Source organism: Drosophila willistoni, chromosome 3R, assembly GCF_018902025.1.
Source record: "Drosophila willistoni isolate 14030-0811.24 chromosome 3R, UCI_dwil_1.1, whole genome shotgun sequence".
NCBI lineage: Eukaryota > Metazoa > Arthropoda > Insecta > Diptera > Drosophilidae > Drosophila > Drosophila willistoni.
The window spans coordinates 8413039-8434940 of record NC_061086.1 but is presented as its reverse complement, the minus strand read 5'-3'; the positions used below and the strand labels follow the sequence as shown (position 1 = coordinate 8434940).

The 21902-nt window shown below is 35.7% G+C and overlaps 1 protein-coding gene across 2 annotated transcripts in view; it reads right to left on the bottom strand.

The window, feature by feature from the left end:
* Positions 1–20603, bottom strand: part of LOC6651611 (maternal protein pumilio) — a 93302-nt gene extending 72699 nt beyond the window's left edge. Inside the window, exons 1-2 of one of the 2 annotated variants that reach the window (XM_002073242.4) lie at positions 20341–20603; positions 2155–2166 (exon numbers count right to left, since the gene is read on the bottom strand). In XM_002073242.4, coding sequence (XP_002073278.2) covers positions 2155–2166; positions 20341–20487 — 159 coding nt within the window. In that variant the 5' untranslated portion in view covers positions 20488–20603. The remainder of the gene's footprint in view (positions 1–2154; positions 2167–20340) is intronic. The other variant, XM_023180833.2, reaches the window with a different exon arrangement.
* Positions 20604–21902: the final 1299 nt, after the last annotated feature.

Here is a 21902-nt window from a genome sequence, read left to right as displayed (position 1 = left end):
TATTCTGTTTCTTGTTGTTGTAGTTGCTATTGTGCGGTAACAAATTTAATGAAATCACTTGGTTTTTTTTTTGGTTTTTGTTGCGTTTTTGGTTTTGTTTTTCGTTATTTTTTTGACCACGAATTCACAACAAATTAACAACAAAAGTCTGAAATCTACACATAGATTAAAATCTATTCTAATTAAAAACCCCAAAAACAAAAAAAAAACCGAAAAAATAAATTTCACAAAAATTTTGAAACAAATTAGGCAAACATTTTGCAACGTAAGTAATAGAAGATCCTCTACACAATTAGTAATTCAACGATAATTATTTTAAACTAATGTTGAATTGGGAGATCTGGTTTGGGTTGGACAGTTTGTTTCTTGGTTCTAGAACTGTTTTAATATAGTTTTAAACTTTGTTATTAGTTAACCTTTTCAAAATGCATTTTAGTCTCCAGGATTATATAAAGGACACGAGATCCAGATGGATTCATTAAAACAGCATGCTAATCAAATATTTTTTCTTAATTTTTCAAGATGATCTGTATAAAATGACTTGGCAGAACCAAACGCAGGTCTTCTCTTTCCGACCATTTGTTTTGTTATATATTGGGGAAGACACGTTTATTTTTTTCATCTTTTATAGTTTCTTTTGTTTATGATCTTGACATTTTCCTTATCTGGTAGAACTTGCTATATAGATTTCATTTATTGCTTAGTTTGTTTTTTTTTTAGTCTTCATGTGGACTTGATTTGTGGGAGACTGAGTTGCCTCGTCTGGACTGGTATAGTTAATTAATTAGATTCAATCGTGTGTCTATTTTATGACTTTTTAAAACAAAAACAAACGGGTTAAACACAATTGGAAGAAATATCTGCATATGAATAATCATCTATATACCTATATGCATATACTTTAGCTACAATTTGATAACCGTTCAAATTGTTTTTACATTTGTCATTGCATCAAATGAAGATTCTTGCACTGACAAAAGCTGTCAGACTTGTTTCAACAGAAATCAAAAAATCGACAAAATAAATTAGCAACTTGTTTGATTAACAAAAAAATACTCTTTAAATCGAAAAGTAGTCATATTCACTTGACTATATATTAAGACATCACAGTAGATGAAATTATGGCATTTCTCAAATTCTGTTTAAGTTGGAAATTTTGATTATTTATATGGTAAAGGGTATTGAAACTATAGTATAAACCCTATTAGTAATCCAGTTATTCTGGTTGCTTTTTTTGGCTTCGGTTTGTTTGGACAATCCTTCAATAGGCCGAAACTTGAATAAATCTTTTGTTTGACTTATACAACAAACAACAACATTGCGACATTTGTTATTTAAATCTCTGTGGATTTTGTTGAGGCCTAGTATCAAGTGCGTTTCATCATAGCTCTTTTCGTCCCTTGCAGATTTCTTATGTGTTATTGCAAATATTTGTCTCTTAATAAAACCAAAACTGTATGGATATAAATTCAAAACTAATAAATTTACCTTTTTATATTCTATATATGTATTCAACTTAAAAATAAACCAAACTAAAATAGCCAAAATACATTTCGAAATGATGATGAGGTTGATGATGATTCCAATGATGACTAAGCTTTGCCCACTGGTAATAAATATCTAGAATGTATATCTATTTGCATATATCTCTCTATATATATATTCGAAATATTTTGCTGATTTGAAAAATTATTTTTTTGGCATGGCTGCAAATAAATTTCACTACAAATTTATAAACCATTTAGTTTTACCTGAAAGAATGAACATACAAGTAGTTGCAAGGGGAGATACGGGCGAAAGGATTGGAGGCGGAATAGCACAGAGAAACGATAAGTGGGTCTATATAATGAGCTGCCAACAATTCCACACAAAAATAAAAGTAAATAAAAACTTAATTACACTTGTTACCATTTCCCGAATGACGCACACGAAAATTTGTTTCTACTCCCCCTTAAACTCTTTCCTCACTCAATTGGAATCACATTATATAATAACAAAACAATGGCCAGTTGTTAATAAATAAACCAATTTCAAACATTTCCAAATGGGTGTGCATGTGTGTGAGGCCATGTGTGAAAATTGTTCTTCATTATCATCAACATCATTATGATCATCATAGGTAAGGTTCTCACCCCCAATTTGTTTCATACGTACATTGTCACCTACCTGAAAATAGAAAGAACAGAGAAAAACGAAATGATTAAAAAAAGCAATTCCAGATATGTTAACAAAAATAAACAGTGGCAAGAAGATCTAAGATTTATAAGCCACGAAGTAGAAATAGGGCAACAATTTTAGATTTTACATTTGGATAGCATTTTTATATCTTTCATGGGATACATTTTCATTAATGAAAATTGTTAACTAAACACAATGCAGGAATGCAATAATAAATATATAAAAAAAACTTTCAACTGAAAAATCTAAATCACAGGTAAAAGAGACAGTTAGATGTATTATACCTCCTCCGTAAGTGTATCAAAATAGCTACCTAATTTTATGTGTTTTTTTTCAAGTTTCCAAATGAATTCCCAACAACACAACACATTGCCACCTTAACCCATTTGGAATATATTCAAGGCCACCCTATATTGGGGGCCCCCATCCCCTTTGGGCAAAGTGGTTGGGGCAAAGCCCACGCCAATTTTCATAAACATAAATCAGCCGCATAAACGTAATTAAAAGCATAAACAAACTGAACACAGAGAGAGAGAGAGAGAATATTTTTCTCTTGAAATAGCAAAAACTGCACAGATGTGTCGAGAAACGATATCATTGTGGTTCATGCTATATATTAACCCATAACCAAATAGCTTTTAGCCCAAAAAGACAGAAGGAGGAGGTAGAGAAATGAGAACAAACAAACAATTCTCTCTGCTGCTGCACTTTTCATATTATGAAAACGGGGAAAAAACCTTTTGAAGTTGTTTACAAAATGCAGAAAAAAACAAAAAAAGGAAAAAAAATATTAATAAAATTTGATACGTTGTATGTTTGGGGAGAAGCTAAAAGGGAAATTTAACTTTTCACCAATGGCAGGGCAGAAATTTAAGCCTCAAATAAAAACATGGTCAACTCGATGTCAGAAATCAAAGGATGTCAAGGGGCTGGGGAAAACTCGAAAAAAGAGAGTTTCCCCACAATAAAAACGCAAGGGGAGTAGACGAAAACGACAGGGGGAAAAGGCATTGGTCAGTTAAATATTATAAACAAATAAATACTCAGACAACAATACAATTATAAAAAAAGAGAGAACGATTTTCAAATACCCTAAAGAACTGGCTTAACAGCTCAAAAACGAGTACATTTAATGGATAACAAAATTCATGAAAAATGTACAACACATAAAGGTTATAAAGGGTATTAATCGGTGTCACAAGCACGCTCACACACAAAGCCGCCTCAATGCGCCTGTTGTATGTATTGTTGTTTGGGATTTAGGTTGGATTCTGTTTTTGGGTTTTTGGTTATAAAAAATTTAAAAGGTTTTCATGTATTTTGCAAGGAGTCCAAAAGGATATGCGCCTCGAATATGTAAATGATATTTTCAAGTGAATCGCGTCAAACGCAGAGTTTTTGGTTTCCCCCTGCTGACTCCTTCCCTGCAACAGCGACCCACCATGACACTAGGACGCTCTTGCCCCTCCCCCCACCCCCTGCCTGTACTCATTTTCATCATCCTGTTCCTGTGGCACAGCCACGAGAACGAAACCAGTTTTGCGGTCAAAAGGCCACAGGGCAAGCGTTAACCGCTTGGTCGCTTGTGTTTTTAAGCCGCTTTGCCGGCCAATTCATTCTTCATCTCATCCCACCTCCTCACCCGCACCACATAGCGCCCTATCCTATCCGATGCTCCATCCCATTTCATTTCATTCGTCGCTCTCTCTCTCTGTGCTCTCCAGTGCTCTTACTTTACTTCACTTCTCTTGTCTTTTATAGTCCAAAAAATTTAAATTTCCACTCTCCCAGGGATTTTCTGCATTTTACAAGCCATGAATTTTTTAATAACCCGCTGAGCAGCAACAGCAACAGCAGCAGCAGCAGCCGCAGCATCGGCAGTAGTAGCATCAATTGGGTGGACCAGCATTCAGCAAGGAGGAGCCGCATCCTAGTGTTGCGTTGCGAACGAACGCACGCGACAAATTTTCGGCATATAAAACGCGCGTCAATATTTATGAGAGTAGGTCCCGTCCCGTCCTGTCCTGTCCCGTCCCATCGACCCCTCATTGAGATGACAACGCCAAGTGGAAAGAAGCAGATACGATGGATGCATGGCGGGGAAGGGGATGTGGGGGATAACGCCGGAATCGCCTTTTGACCCGCTTTGTCATGTTCTTTGTTTTAGTCTTTTGTCTTTACTTGTTTTCTTTTTTGTCGCGTTGTGTATTTTGTAAAAGGCATTTTTGATTTATGGAGATTGTCTTTGACGCGTACATAGTCTAGTAGTAGTATTGGTGGTAGTAGTAGCAGTTGTTGGTAACCCTATTCGAGGCTAAGACACTGAAAAACAAGTTTGGTATCAAGTGACAAAGCGACCACTGCAGTGACCGGCTTTTGTCTCCCATTTCAGTTGATCAAAGATTCAATATCTCTTTGTTGAGCTTATACATTGTATAATTTGGTGACCCCCATGTGATAACACGAACTCTTAAATGAAAGAATCATTAAATTTATATAAATCTATAATAAGCCAACTGGCTTAGATCAACATTGAATTTTTAATTGGCACCTCTATTCTTCGAGGCTTAAATATCATGACTCTTAATGATGTAATACAATTTTGAAGAGTATAGAAATATCAATATGGCAGAGTTTGGTTTGTTTCCTCGGTTTTTATATATGTAGATGTTTACTAGTAAATAATTTTTTGGAAATTGCAAACACATAGTTTTGTTTACAAAAACACTAGGCATATGATGGTCATGGTTTGTTTATCATTTAAAAGAATGTTTTGTTCATACATTCTATAAACAAATTAAAAATTGAATTAAAGCACGATTCATGCTATTCACATTCCATAACAGATAATAAATATCTGATTACAAACTTGATGAAACAACAAAAAGTTATCAAAAATTGAATCTATGTAGTTTCAGTTTCACAATTCTTTCTGTTGCTTTCAAAAGTTGTCGCCAGACTAATTCTCATATCATTTGATTGTCAGAGGGACAGTAACAATCAACCAGAAGCAGCATTTGTATCTCCCCCCCTTAGTTTAACCACAAATGAATTTTCTCACACATTTTTCTTTTGCTTTATTTCGTATACTACTACTTTAGTACATGTATTCACACGCTCTCAGCTTTCTGCATTCTGCGTTGAATAATTCTTTGTCTCCTTTTTTTTGTTCTTTGTTTTATATTTTTTTCTTCTTTGTGGTATGATAAATGACCAAGTAAAGTTCTCTATGACCAAAGCATCCGTCCGACTAGCTAGCCAGTCAGACAGGCCGACAGACAGCCCACCATCCATCCATTTATTCATTCATCTATATATCTATCTATCTATCTATCCTCAACTAACTATGTATCTAACTGTGCTATCTGCTGCTTTTGTTGTGTTTTTGTTAGAAATTGGATTTTTTATACAATATATGTATATACATATATATATGTGTATATGTATATCTATATGACCATCGAAAAATTGTTGTTGTTGTTGCCTCTAGTGCAACTTGTCAGTTTCTGCACAAAGACCATCAATTTACTTAGTTTTATTATCTGCACACGCAGTGGGTAGTCAGAGTTAGCGAGAGAGAGAGTGAGAAGTTCAACAAGGGGACTAGCAGAGGTAGGGAGAGAGAGGAGAGGTATAGGACACGAAGGGTCAGACAGGGCTTTGCACGCAATGCATAACAAAAAATGCTTTTTTCATACCCCCTCTCCTCCTCTTCTTTGTGCCCTCCTCCGCCCCCCTTAAACTACAATGTGGGAAGGGAAAAACGGAAAATTCTTGACACTTTATCGTTAGCCAAAAACTAGCGCAGCGTAAACAAAAGACAAGAAGGAAGCACAAAAAAAATACAAAAGGGGGCGTGGTGGCAGGCACAACGTGACACGAGTCTGCTGCTTCGTCCCTCCACACTCTGTCTCTTTGATTTTCTTCTTTTTGTTTTGGCATTTTCGCGCTTTGGCGTTAAATTCCCCTGACAGCTATAAAATTGCATTTTAGAGTAGAGTCAAACCAACAGAAACAGGAACGCAGATACAATGTATCCTCTATGTATCTAATAAATAGTTATTGCCAAAGAATGCAACAACAGCAACAAGAACATGGCAAACAAAATTGATATTCCCACAAGTATACCAAATGTGTGTGAGAGAGAGAGAGAGAGCGTGAGAGAGAGATGAGCAAAAGTGCGACATCATTATATAAATTGTGCGGTGGCCAAGCGAGCATCATATGTTTTCTATCTGTATCTATCAGCAAAAAAAAAGAAGAAAGAAAAATGCAAAAGGAATAGGACGAAGGGAAGGGAAAGCGCAAAGGGATCGATGTTATTGTGGAATGGGCCAAGTGCTGCTAGATGGCCAGGAAGGAAGGGTGGCTTGTAAGTTTGAAGTGATTTCACACACATGTTTTCCCCAAAGCGTGTGTGTTTGTGTCTGTCTATCTATCTATCTATCTATCTCTCTATATGTGTGTGTATCTCCTTCTAAACATCTGCGAGTGTGTTCGTCTATGTGTGTGTGTCAACATGACCACAAAATGTTTCACAGCTGTGCGAAGAAGCAGCAATAACGGAATGGTTTGGTGGGGGAGCTGTCGAAGACGAAGGAAATGGAAAATGTAGAGGATGAGTAAAAGTATCCACATTCAGCTATTTGTCAAAAAACAAGTAGGAATGAGTAGTAGCAGTGGAAAGAATGAAAGAAAAACAAACCAAAATCAGCGAGGCACGTGACAAATGCATCGATACTAAAGGGAATGGGAATAAAAATATAAAGAATATTCTCATATTAAGTTTAACTTTAAAGTTTTCTAATATGATCAACCAACAGGATCTCAAATATCAAGTATCATATACATAACATTGAAGAAACTTTAAAGTAAAACTAATGAAAATGCACTTTTTGCATTTTATTGGAGCTCCAATTTAAAGTCTTAATAAGTCTTTAAAGTTTTCGTTTCAATTTACTATAATTTAGTTCATTTTTATAGAGTTAGTTTTTATAAATTTTAATAACAAAGTCTTAAGTCTCCTTGGAACCATTTAATAAATATTAATTTTAAATTAATTTAATGTTTTCAAATTTATCTTAAATTGGGACATAGAAATTTGTACATAAAGTTATGCAAATGACAATACTACCAGTTCAGAATACTTAAAATGATTAAATATTATCAACAATTCAGTCAACTTTCTCTAGAACACTTTTAAAGTTTGTAGGCTTCGAGTATAAACAAATATTATCAGTATGTCATGGGGTGTGGCTGACTACAACTACCATAACAACAAAAACAACGACACGAACATTTTGATGGCAATCTGCTTTAAGTAAGTGAATTTTTATGGCATACCAAACTCTGTCATATATGATGACAGTTAAAGAGAGAGAGAAGGGGTAACCTAAAGAAGGAAAACTAAACGCAAGACAACCAAGGTAAAGGGGGGAAAAAAATAAAGAGGCCTGCAACCGGTCTGATAACATATCCAGCCCACGACTCATTCTTCTCCATTTCATCTGACACGTGTCTAGTCCACGTGTGTGTGCGTCTGTGAAAGGGTTGAAGGCAGGAGGACAACCAAAAAGAACTCTTTATGCGTACATACTTTTTTTTTTACTTTGCTTGCGGCTGGCTGACTGACTAACTTCTCTTTCTTCCTTATATGTATTGCGCCTCCTTCCAGCACACACACTTAAGTTGAGATTACACGCTTGTCAGCGAATCCAAAAGAGGAGATGGACCCAGCCCAGCATTCCAAAAGCATTTTGTCTGGCAAAATGTCGAGAGAGTTGAAATGAAATAAAGTTGATTATAAATTCATTGCAATATCAATCATTTTATATCATCTTCAAATTTGCAAAAGTTTATCCCATCCACTAAAAAACTTGGATTATACAATTTGTGCCAAAACATATTTTCACAAATTTCCATTCTCCGTCTCTGTCCCCCTCATACTCCGGCAATTCACCGACCGTTTTGCGTGCTCTAAACTAAATACGCCAAAAGTTTATGCTCATTTTATGCTTGCTTTTTGCCTCGAAGCGATTATGAATGTGAATGGAAATTTTTAGCCAGCAGCCAGCAGCAGTTGCCAGGCTATTAAAAGGGAGTAGTCCTTCTTGGCCAACTCCATCTGCATCTTTTTCTCTCTCTCTCTCTCTATTTCTTTTGGTCTTTCCCTGTCTCACTTCGTTAGCTACTAAGCGGCTGATGAAGTAGCAAGGCTCATAATTTGCTTAAATAATTTGTAAGTGCAAAGTTATGAATTGCTTTTTGGAGCTTGCCGAGAAACAGGGAGGGGGATGGAAATGAAGAGTAAACGAGATGGGGGAAAATTTAGGTTAGCATTCGCTATTTGGTTTTCTTTCTCTTGTTTTTTCTGTTTATTGTCGAGAAAAACAATTTCCCATGGAAATATGTGCATGGAAAATTGCTAATTGTTTATTTGCAATGACAAAAAGCCAGAATGAGGAAATGAAAACCCGCGATTAGAATTTAGGTTAAATGTTTAATTTGAGTTGAATAAAAAAAAAACAGATGGGAACAAACGGAGGCGGGGGCAAAGAATAACAATTGCTACAATAAGTAATTGCATAGATAAAGCTAAAAAGAGAGGGCAAAAATGCGAGAGAAGGAAGCTCAGTGAAAGTTTGTTTTTGTATTTTTGCTTTTCATGCGTTTTTCTTTTGTTGCATTGTTAATTAAATGCAATTTTCATTCTAAATGCTCATTGGTGGGTAACTTTTTGTTCACTTCACTGCCTGACGTGTGACACAGTTTCTCTATATATATCTCGTGTCTCTATGAGAGTTACCTTAATTGTTCAGATGATACGTGACAGAAAAGTAAAGAAAAGCAGCGAGGCTTTCACCGTTAGCTGCCCATTTCGAGACGCGACACGTAGCCACAGTCAGCCTCACCTCACCATTTCTTCTCTGGCACTTAAATGATTTGTGGAAATCTTTTTTGCCATTTGTATCTACGGGTTATAAATTTTCATGCTAAGCTTAAAAGGCGGTCAAAAAGTGCTTCCACGTTTCATATAAAGTTATCTTGCCGTAAATATCATTAGATATATCTATAATATCAAAAACAAGCGAGTTTCAACTGCGAGCTTTGGTAAAGTGAATTCTCAATAGCTTAGAAACTCGAGTTTGCTGAAGTATTTGTCAAAAACTTTTACTTAATTGACACTTGAAACTAATTTTAGAGTCGTATCTTATCTCAATATCTACTTAACAGTTGAATTTCTCTATTTTACACATATTAGTAGCTTTTGAGTTTGGAAAGGAGTACCAAAATGCTCATATAATTGCGTTTGCACCCAACACCACAGACATAATAATTCAAAATTATCTTCAGGTTAACTTCGAGTCATACTCACAGGCTTAATGTATCTACAATATACTTTTCACACAGACACACACCCGCAAAGTACAATCCAAGGCAGCTAAGCCAAAATCAAAGCCACAACGCACTTTACTCGATATCACAAATTTGCCATCCCCCCTAATCTACATTTTCCAGCTTCGGATTACCCTCTCTACCTAAGGACTCTGTGACTCTCTCAACCTTCGACATCATTCAAAGACTTGAAGAAGAGAGCTAACAAATTGCACTGTCGAATGCAATATTTTTGCTTTTAGCCATAATACCTTTTACATATGCTACGACAGATGGCTAGAACGGGGAGGGCCGTAGCAAGGCGGGTTTGAAGCAGAAGAGTATAGGCAAAAGGAGCAAGAGCAAGACCAGCATCACAAGGAGCGAATGTTAAGCTCTCCCCCTCTTCACCCTTCAAGCCAAAAGGTAAGTAACTTGCACATGCAACCACATAGGAATGAACCTCAGGTTCTTGGAGAGAGAGCGAGAGAGAGAGAGAGAGAGAGGGGGGAAATGTGGCGGGAGACCAGGCCAGCTTGTTAGCATGAAATGTGTCTGGGGTTCTGTTAGAGTAAAAACCACACCAAGGAAAGCCTGCCAAAGCGAGGGAAGTTTCATTACATAGACAAACGCCAATAATCCCAATCAAAATGAAATATAAATCTAAACTTATTTTAAGACAAGTTAACATTTAGTCAAGTATTTAATGCAAAGTATTGTAAGCTTGCTGTTTGAGAACTTTGTTAAACTCCCCTCGTGAAAGATATCAAAAGAAAGGAGGGAGAAGAAAAAAAAGATGCCAAAAGTGATAAATCCTGCGGCTTTTTATTTCCACTAAGGCAGCGTCTCTTCTCATCGTGTGTGTGTGTGTAGCATGCCACGCCCCTGCGCTACAGCCACCGCCTTCGTTCTTGTGCTAAACCACAGAAATGCGCATTGCATTACATGGCATAATAATTCTTACTGACAGCTTGGTAGTCTTGTTTTTTTCTCTCTCTCTCTCTCCCTCCAACTCTGTCGCTGTCTCTTTTCTTGTACTCCCCCCACGCCATGCTTTGCTTTCTAGCTTTAAATTTCCACACTTAGCGCCCAATTAAACCAAAAAGGAAAAAGAAGTAAATCGAAAAAGGAAAACCGAAATAAAAAGAAAAAGTTTCATTACAATTTTATGCTGTATCCTTTCGTTCTTTCTCTCTGATGATATACCGAAAATTTACGCCTCGTTAATTTCAATTTAAGTGCAGACAATTTAAAAAAAAAAATTTACCAAAATTAAACCAAGTCCAAAATAAACTGCGCCATTTTTACACAAGGCAAAAACACAAATTAACGGCTCGGTTTCGAGAGGTTTTCCAGTATCCATTTTCCCTCTCTCTCTCTCTCTCTCTTTCTGTTACTATCTCGCTCTCCCTCCCACCCGTCACATATTAGCTTTGGCATTAAAAATGTATTTTATCGTTGGCCAGGAAACAGTTTTGCGGAAGCCGGAAATGTTGCCACTTCCATTTTATTTTATTTCACTTTTCTGACTCTTTTTCTCTCCCTCTCTCTCTCTCTCTCTCTCTCGACATTTTTGGCCCTCCATTCGCGTTCCTATTCCCTATTTTCATCTGGCCCATCTAAATGAGTGAATGAGTAAGGGAACTGAGTGCATTACCCCATATTTTTTCACTAATTAAAATAATGGAAAAATATACAAATATTTGTCATTATATTTAACAAACGTTGACAACAAGTTGAGCTCATCGTTATTGCCGCCTGAAGAGCATTTCATATAAAAAATATCTCTACTCTTAACTGGGCAACTGGTTTACTTGGGTAAATATATGTTTCAGAAAAAAAATAAATCGGAGAAGTGCTCATGTCAGCCATCATCAATCCATCTCATAATTATCTGTATAATTGGGTCGAGTGTTTGAGAAAGAAACAAAAAACTCTTGAATAATTAAGGTAACATGAGAATAAACTAAATCAGAGGGAACATTTTAAACATTATCCACATTATTTCGAATTAAAATAATTATTGTAAAATTGGTTTCAATATTACCTGCATTCTTTATCGATTACATTGTTTGTTTACAATTTTATATCCTCAGTTAAAATTTAATGACCATTATATATTTTGCCATTACTTCAATTTATTTCTTTGTTCATAGCTTTTTATACACTTTAGTCATTAATTATAAACAATTTTAAAATTTTAATTTGACAAAACAGAAATAAAAGAAAGATTTTAGTCATTGACATCAAAGGGGGAGAAAAAATGTAAAACAATTTAAAGTTTACTCAACTTTGTAAGAAACACACAAAAAAAAACACCAAAGAACATTCTCAAACCGGTTATAAAAATTTCAAAATTATTGTCGTCGAATCGAAAGAAGCACAATTGAAACTCCGAAAAGGTAAAGTAGCTACGAGAAATGTATCTCAAGTGTTGACAATTGACTTACTGACTTCTAGCTCTTGGCCATAAAAAGAAAGAAAAAAAAGGTCTCAAGAAAAGAAGAAAGAAACAAATCTGCAGAAATCAAGTCATAATATTTTCTACATGATTTTCTTGCCACTGGCCACACACGAGCCATAACATGAAAAGACAGAGAGATAAAATAAGAGAGAAAGACACAGAGGAAGACCAAAAGAAGGGAGGTAAAAGACGACAGGGCTCATTCAAATAGTTTGTGCCAAAGAACTTTAATCTAGCAGCTGACTTGACCACGTTTTTTTATACATTTCTTTCAATTCTTTGGATAAAAAAAAAACTATTTCAAGCTTTGGGTCATTGACATTGAAATCAAACCAAAAAGGGAAATCTCAATAAGCACTTCGACGTTTGGATACCTATTAAACATTGTTAATTGGTATGTAAGTGTGCGCCTTTAAGTAGTTATAAGTCTTTTTATTGTTATTCAACTTTTGTTTAATTTTTGGCTACAAAACACTTATATACTTTTTTACAAAACCTTTCTGGGGTCTTTTTTTGGGTCTTTTGTCTGGTTGAATTTTACTAAATTATAAGACTTTATGAACTCTGACAATTTGGTTACAAGTCTTAAAATCTCTTTAATATGAGTAGTCTACCAAAAAGGTCAGAATATTTTCCATGTTCGTTAATTGTTGACTACTTTAAAAGCATATTGAATTTTTGTACTTTTTTCTGAGAATTTCTCGTAGCTTTGATATGAATGCCAATATTTTTGATGGCTGACTGCAATCACCAATAAAACATATGTAGGCATATTATTGCTTGATAATTTTCCATTTCAAAATTTACACAGATAGAGAAAGAGACAGAGAATGATTCGCTTTTTTTTATTTCATCATTCCACCTTAAATATCATTCAACAAAATTCACTACAAAAACAAGAGGAGAATGCATTTGTTGGTGGGGTAGACGGGGATGGGGAAAACCACCATCAACGAACATTTTCCGCACATTTGAGCAGAAAATTATCGATCGATTTGATATGCAGCCGGCCGGGCTAGGCTAGAATGGGATGTGATTGTGGTGAGGGAAGGGGGGAGGTGGAGTCAGGCAGGCAGGCGGCACATAAAATGCAACAGCAAATAGACCCAAAAAGAACTCATACAAAATGATGCCCAGCATATTCTTTTTCACGACGACGACTATGATGATGATGATGAGGGCGAGACCGAGGGAAAGAGATAGGACAGCAAGTGGCGTGGAAAGTGGAGAGGAAAACCCATGTCAAGTGTGTAGAGCGGCGGCGGCTTCGTTGGGGTAGGTGAGGCAACAGCTACTTTGCTTACTTTTCATTCAAATATTTTTTCGATTTGCAACTATTGCCAGAGGGTGCAGAGTGGCGGGTTAGGGAATGGAATCTGCCGCCTAGTTTGCTGGTGTCCATCTTCCTACTTCACCCTCTCCGCCTTTCGCCACCCTTCTACACATGTATATCTCTGCGTATGTGTGGTTCAATAAACTGACGCGTGAATTTCTATTTTACTTTAGATGTTTTTACCGCCGTTTTGTATTTGTTATTTCTTCTATTTTTTGTTTTTTCTTCTGTGCCCCCCCTTTTAATGTTGTTCGACATGTTTTGCAACAGCAACAACAACAAAATACGGCGCCCAAATAATAAAAAATATAAATGGTAAAAAGACAGGGTAAGGGCAAAGATGGGAGATGTGGGACAAACGCTTTAAAGGAGGGGCATACAGGGCGTATGCTGGCGTTTTATGTGTCAAACATTTTGTAAAGTGAAGTGCCGGGAAAAACGCAGAGAACAACAAAACACCAAAGCGAATCAAACAAAGACTGAGGAGAGACAGAGAGATAGAGAGTAAAAGAGAATAAAGGGAGCGAAGGGAATATACATAGACAGGCTGTTTCGGTTCCCATTGGAATTTTGAGTGGATGGTGATGAGAGGGGCAGCAAAAAGGGAATGGCGAGTGTGTTAAAGAGGAGTGACACTCACTATCTGATACTTGAGTCTCGCCAAATGTAAATGGAAGCTAAAACTGAATGCAACAAAAATCAAATGAAAATTGAAAAAGTTTGCTAAATAATTAGTCATCTTTCTGATATAAGAACTGCAACTTTTAATAATATATTTGAAACCTATTCTGATACTGTAACATTTGATATTATTTAAAAATCTTTTCTCATCTCAAGAGGACCTCGTATAATAATAGAATTTCCTAGTTCAACTTATTTCAAAATGTAGTTTCTCAGTTATCATAAAAAATTTACAAATTGGAAATTTTAATAATTATTTATTTGTAACTTTATTGTGTTATTTACAAAAGAACTTGAAGACAGGCCTTTGAATGCTTCTTGTTATAGCAAAAATATTTCATTTTCAATCGTTATAATTCCAACAAAGTTTGAATTGGTCCTTCATTTCCTGAGCATTAAATTTGACAAACTTTTTATGTTGAATGAAAGAAAAACATCAACTAAAGAACGAAAAAAAAAATGCCACTCTTCCGCATTTGTCCATTATCAATTGGCACTTTTTTTTTTTTGGGTGCGAGACCTTTTTGGTTTTTTTTTTTCACTTTTTGGTCTCTGCTAATTTGCTGTCATTTTGCTTTCCACACCATTCTCCCACACCCATTATAATGCTTAAAAGAGGCGGCAGCAGTTCATTCTTGTCAAGTTTCATCCCCGTTAAACGCCTCCGTGCGGAACACCTTCTTACCTCCACTCACATTATATATCGATCAAAATTCAATTTGTGCCGCTTTTTTGTCAACGTTTAAAGCCAAAGAACCAAATGACTAAGAGAAAGAGAGAAAGCGAGAGTGCGAAAAGAATACGAAAAAAGAGAAAAAATTAAGTTTAATTGAAAAAGTTTGCCACGCACTTTTCTCTACTACATGCTTTGCCCTGTTTGTCGTCTTTCTTTGGTGTTTTTTTTTCCCCCAAAAATTTGTAGCTCATTTTTCCGCATTTTTTCTTCTTTTTTTGTGACTTACTTATGACCTCGAGCGGTTTTTAATTAACCTAATTTGCAGCATGAGCTTAAACAAGACAAAACAAAAAAAAAAAACTTTGACTCGCAAGATTGCTTCTTGGCTGTGACTCCCGCACACACCTCACCCTCTGTTAATACCTATAAGTGTATGAGATGCTGTTCTTTTTGTATTTTTTTTTGGTTGTCCATTCAAATTATTCATGTGTCATCTCTTGCTGACTTGCCAGAAACTTCACCGAATGATACAAACAGCTATCGATATTGAGAGGAAGTGAAAGAAACTTTGGAAAAACGTCAAAGGAAATCAATTTAAATATTTTTGCTGTGACTTTTAGTTTTGACATAAATTGCATTCAAAATAGATATTTCCCTCGTTTATATACCTCATTTATTTGCTATATAAAGGGTAAATAAAAGAGCACAGACCAGACAGAATTGGTCATGTCTCACTTGTCATTTCTTTGGCAGCTTTAAGCCATAATTTTCAGCTGTTGCTTTTGGCACAACAACACATGTTGTTAATAACTCTATTTGTTGGTTGGTTGAGCTCTTCTTTTTCTAACTTTTTGAAATTGAAACACGTGACAGAGAAAGAGAAAGAACAACCCCCAAGCCAAAGCCAAAAGAAAGACAGAGAAGGCAAGCAAGCAAGTGGACCTTGGTCATAATTAAAGACAAGTTTTTGCTAACGTTGACAGAAAATTAATTAAAAAATTCGCAATGAGTTCAGTTCGTTGCAATCAACCGACTGCTGCTACTGTTAGCTGCAATTCCAATAGATTTCAACGATTGAGTTAAGTTCATTACAATTGGAGGAAGGATGCCAGGTGGTTAAGCAAAGTGGGGGCGGTGGGAGGTAAGGGAAATGACAGAGGAAGTAGAAGGTTGGTCGCAGGTGTGCACTAGCCGGAAACGTGAATTGGATTGTCGTCATCTGCAAAATGCATTTGATGGGTTCAATTTGATTGGATTTAATTTAGTAATCACAATGTTGCTTCAAGAATTGAATTGAATGAAAATTGAGTGAAAACGATTGTTGGGTGGCAAAAAAGTAAGAAACTTCAAATCAATTTAAAAAGATTGCCGAATAAAAACTTTTTTTTGAAATCTGTAACTTTGTTCATCGTTTTGCACAGATCAATGATCAAAATTGCACCGAAACCGATTTTATCGGTTTTCATTGCTTTATTTTTCTCTTTTTTAACTGACCAATGTCTATGGCAGCTGACCTCAAAAGAAAACCTGGAAGTCTTGATAGCCCTAATCATTAACCATGACTTAGTACAGCAAACAGTGACCTAATTGCAAAGATTGTTCAGTGAAGACTGATCAAACTGATGCCAGAATAATCTAAATGATCATCAAAGTTGGGTCATATGCTGAAAAATATATTGCAAAGGCATAACCTCATTTTACTCGAACAAAAAAAAGACACAAAAAAAAACTCGCACTTCAAGTTTTTCATGAACTACACGAAGCAACTAACCAACAACAAAAACAACTTGCTCCAGTTTTCACCAGACCAAAAATAAGCAAACGAGAAAAGAAAAGCCAGTGGAAAAACCAGCAAAAATTGAATCAAAACCAAGTTTATCCACAATCTCCCCTCTTTTCGTTTTTACTATTTTTCTCTGAGCTGAGCTAACTAACTTCCCTACATGGATAAGTTGTACATTTTTTTACCGCTTCAATCAGGTGAACATAAACTCATTAAACCTGCATTTCCCACACACACATGTATGCGTGTGTGTACGCGTATATATCAGAAATCCATGGCCACCTAATTTGCTGCAATTTTCACCGCATCGTGGTAACCTGGGCATATATATTCTCTGATTTCTCCCCTCAACCAACTAACCAACCAGCCAATGAATTCTTTTTTTTTCCCTCCTTTCTTTCCTCATCAGCTTCCCCTTCATCACCTTTTTCCCTTTGATATTAAAAATGCATAAAATCTGCAGACGCCGCAGCCACAGCAAAAATTCTGCAATTTTCCACGCATTGCAAGAGCAAAAGAGAAGGAGAAATGTATGTGAGTGAGTGAACCATATAAAAATAAATATTAAAAATAAATTAGAGCTACCTGTGTGGATTTTTATTAACTTTTAATTTATGAAAAAAGTGCAGAAGCAATATGAGGAGGAATGGGGGGAAAAGCAAACGAAATAACTGCAGAAAAAAAATCAAAAAGAAAATAAAAATTGCTATATAAGCGGAACCAAAAAGAAGAAGAATATGTGCAACCACATGAAGAATGAAGAGAGGTGGATTATAATAGACACATGTGTTGTTCGCTCACACACACACCATATACATATATGTATACACTTGCAATATGCAAGCACACACACACACATGAAATTATGTTTGGAAATTGCAATTTTTGCATTTGCAAGCGAAGAAAAAAATGCTCAATTAGAATGAACAATTTAAAATACTCTTCCAAAAGAAAAAGAGAAAATAAATATATCAAAGATAATTTATTAGCTTTCTTTTAAACCATCAGTTGACCGAAGAACAATTTAATATAAATATTTAATGACTTAAAAGACTGTAAGAATAAAATAATGAAATCTAAAAAGTTTAGGGCAAAAGTAGGCCCAGTTTTCAAAAGTTAACTAGACTCTCATGAGAAACAACAAGAGGAAAAGATCACCAAAAAGTATTAAGTCATAACCATGTGAAATAAAACTTAAAATCAGTTTTGTTTCTTTGAGGGTCCAGTAAAAATTAGAACACAAAAATATATATTTTTTAATAATCTTATACACAGAAACAATTCCTTTTTATAATTTCTACATTCTTAGAAACAAAAATGTGAATGTTATAAATAATTGAAAACGCTAAGCAAGACGAAAACTCTGTTAAGCAAAATCTTTTCACAAATTCTGCTTGTTACAAACTGTTCATCTAACAAAATGACTGAGGAAATCATTGTAAAACATTTTTCTTTACAAGTGACTCTCTGTGTGGCAAGTCCAGAGACAAAGGTCCTACTTCAATGAAGTTAGCCCCCTGAAAAGAGCAATGAAAACTAAGTTAGAGCCCACCAACAAGCACAAGCACACACACACACACGCACAGCTCTGGAGAAAATAACATAGACAACAATTTTTTTTTTTTTCTTGCTGTAATGACATCAAGTAACTTGAGTTTCAGTTTCAGTTTTTTTTTTTGTTGGTTAGTAAAGCTGCTTCAAAAGTCCCTTCAATACTTCCCTAACCACTGTGTGCCTCACTCACTGTGTCGGTCGGTCTATCTTGTCTCCTCGAGCACTATTCCGTGTTTAACTTGTGTGAAGTTTTTCAAGTTTGGACACAAGAAGGCATAAGTTAGAGAACAGAGAAAGATAGAGAGAGAGAGAGGAAGCAGAGGGAGAATTGGCCACTTGTAGGTTGAACTATTCGCAGAGTAGATGGAAAGCCAAAGATACATTTCGGTTTGGAATCGCAACGACAGATGTTGCCTCTGGCCTCCATGTCGGTTTGTTAAAGCAGGTCAACTTTAACCATCCCAGCAGATGGTTCAGTTAGAGAGAGAGAGCAAGTTTTGAGTTAATCTTACCAAATTTGCACCAAAATTTGAATTTACCACCCTCAAAATTCATCGTTATGTGTAATTTGGCACCCCTCGTTTTTGTTCCCAGCAGCACGCTTCAAGTTTCAGTTGCCTTAAAGTAGCACAAAAGGGTTTGACAATAACATCGGCTATGGGAGAGGCATTGGCATCGGCATTGGCATCTCGATGTCAACTCACATAAGTGGGTAGCAATATAATCCAAGTACAGTAACCAAAGTCACACCACAAATCACTTGGTTATGCAGTTTTTTGGGAAATCGGAGACTTGCCTCACACAAACACACACACAGAGACACACACAGACATGACGCACAACTTGTGGGCAGCTTTTACAAATTATAAACATTTATTACTTAGACAACTTGTTTGGTATATAATTCTAATAGTGTTCAAGAGTTTACCTTCTGTATCTCTCTATTTTCCCTTCTATCTACATATATCTCTCTCTTTTTCTCTCCCCCCTTTGGACATACATTGCATTTTTCAAGCGCATAAATCACTCAATTGGAAAATGCACTCAGGCAAACGACTAGTTTCGCCGCCATCTCTCTGTCTCTATCCATCTCTGTCCCTATGTACATATCTGGCCCAAAGCATAATTCATATGCTGTTTAAGCCCTAGTCATAAATTTACTGCATTCCCTCACTCACACACACACACATACACAAAAACAGACAAACATTAATTAGACCCAAAGATAGAACGATTCGCGCACCTTAATCGCGTTACGCCCCAAAACTGGCCAACGAGTCAAACAAAAGCACGAGAAAAAAACACAAATTGACTAATGTTAACTCATTAGTCGAATAATAGACCGCCGCCTTTTTCTTGATCTATATAAAAACTTAAGAATCCTAGAGTGAAAATATAAAATAACTCAAACCGAAAGGAAGATTCCTTAAGTAAAAATAACATTTAGAAGCAGGTTTGGTTTTTAAGATTGTATAGTAAATACATATAGTGGAATAGAATCCATATACATATAATCAATCAAATTGTCAATCAATCAATGTAAAAATGTTTGCAAAAAACAAAATGGTTTCAATGTGTGTCTCTTTCTCTATGTCTCTGTCGGTGTGTGTATGTGTGTGAAACGAAAACAATTACAAGACAATAAAAATAAAGGAAAAAACAAGGGATCGAAATCGAAATTGAAAATCAAATTGGAATTGAATTCAAGTTGATAGAGAAAACCAAGACAAATTGCAAATAATAGCAAATCGTTCAATAAAGCTTTAAAATACTAATTTTTTTTGTTATACTTGAGCAACTTTCGTTATTCAAAGAGGCAAAACTTTGTTCAATTTGTTTCGGATAAGACAATCGAATATATATTGTTTTAACAGTTTCTATACGAAACTGTTTCAAACTTATCCAAATTAATCAGTTTAAAATTGATTTTGAAATATTGTGCAATCATTAATTTGTTTTGCAAGCCTAATTAAACAATTAACAAAAGGATCAACTTACAATATATTGGAATGAGTCAAAATGAAACCACAAATATATATAAATTCTTAACTTCTTATGTGTATGGTATAATTTCTGCGATTTTATATATTTTTTTGTATATGCTATACATTATATATACAATAATAATTTTGTGATAAACCGTTTGTGGGTTTGCCCTTATCGGTGTTTTTTGTTTTTTCTTTTTGAATCACATTTAGTCACTTTTATGAGGGTTCTTTATCAGACCCATACCCATATGAATGTATACTTATATATAAATATGTAGTTAATATCGTATATATGCTTATCAAACTTACAATATGCTCCTTTAGCTCTTTGGTGGTTCGTATTGGTCCCAACCATTGATGTAATCCAATATAACGTTTTTGTACCATTTTTAAGGCGGGTGCACCTTGGGCATATGGGCCGCCCAATAGAGCGTTGGCAGTTTCTAAAACCACCATTTTGCTACTGTTGTTTCTGTTATTATTATCGATATCGATAATTGTTGCTGCTATTTTTGCACTTCTTTCCGGTTTATTATGCCGGTCCGCAAAAACCGACGATAAGAGAAGAGAGAAATGTGTTTGTTGTTTTGTTTGTGAAAATTAAATTTTCTATTTGCTCTTATGCGTATTTTTACGGTTATCTTTTGCTTAATTTCTTGTTGATGGTATTTTGTTGATTTCAATTAAATTTAAGCCGCATTCATCAGACGTGACTCGCTGGCCACAAGAGCGATAGAAGCAAGCGTCTGAGAGTATAACTGGACGCGTTGCTGCTGTGCTCTGCTCTATATAATCTGGGAACGACGACGACGACGATTTTTAATCCTCAGACAACGATGACAGTTTCAATTTACTTTACGGTTTGCAATCCTTAAAATCAATTAAATGACACGCACCGACGACCAATCACGACACAAGCAAGAAGCAAGATATTGATTGTTAAGTACTATCTTTGAGATATAATTTTTACTCTTATTCCACAATTTGTTTATTTTTTTCTTGTATATTTTTCTCTAAATAACCACAAATTATTGCACTCAATATTATATTTATTTATTTATTTTCTTGTTTAGGCACTAGAATATATAAATATATATGTTGTTTCTGGGTATTATTGCACATTCAAAACATCTTAGGAATTACGCTTGGTCAACGTAGATTTATGCATCAGCTCACGACACGACACAACGGAAACGGAAACGAGAACCGCTACATTCAAAGTTCCATCGCGAACTGATTTTGAAGTCGCACAAAAGAGTCAAACATCGAACCATAAAGTCCAACCAAAAACCCGAAGATATTTTTTATACACGATACGAAGTGAAACGAACGAAAACTCAGAATAGAAGAGAGCTTAAAATGCTTGGAGACTTTCTCTGATGAACGCAAAACACTTGTTGTTCATAGTAGCTCCCCCCTTATGACCCACCACCATGACTGAGAGAGAGCAAAACATTGAGACAGCGGGAGAGTGTAAAAAGAAGAGAGCATATCAACGAACTGTTGCTCTTGTTATGGTGGAGACTTTTCCTCTCTTATACTAGACAACCAATGAGTAGCTATAGCATTGCCAGACTCGCACACAGTTAGTGGTAGTGGAAAAAGAAAAGCGCAGTTATCTTTTGTAGAAAATCGCTTGAAGGCCCATGTTAATGGAGTGGGAGGGGGCCACCACTCGCCTAGATAATATTGTGCATTGTGTTTAAGTTTGTTGCTTCCGCTTGCATGACAAAAGAAGAGGAAGACGAACGAATGGAGAACACAAGAGGAAAAGTTCGATTGAAGCCAACAACAAAAAAGAAATACTTAACAGGTTGCTGTGGACGAAAGCGGAAAATACTTGTCGTTACTTGATGGAATAAACTGACTAT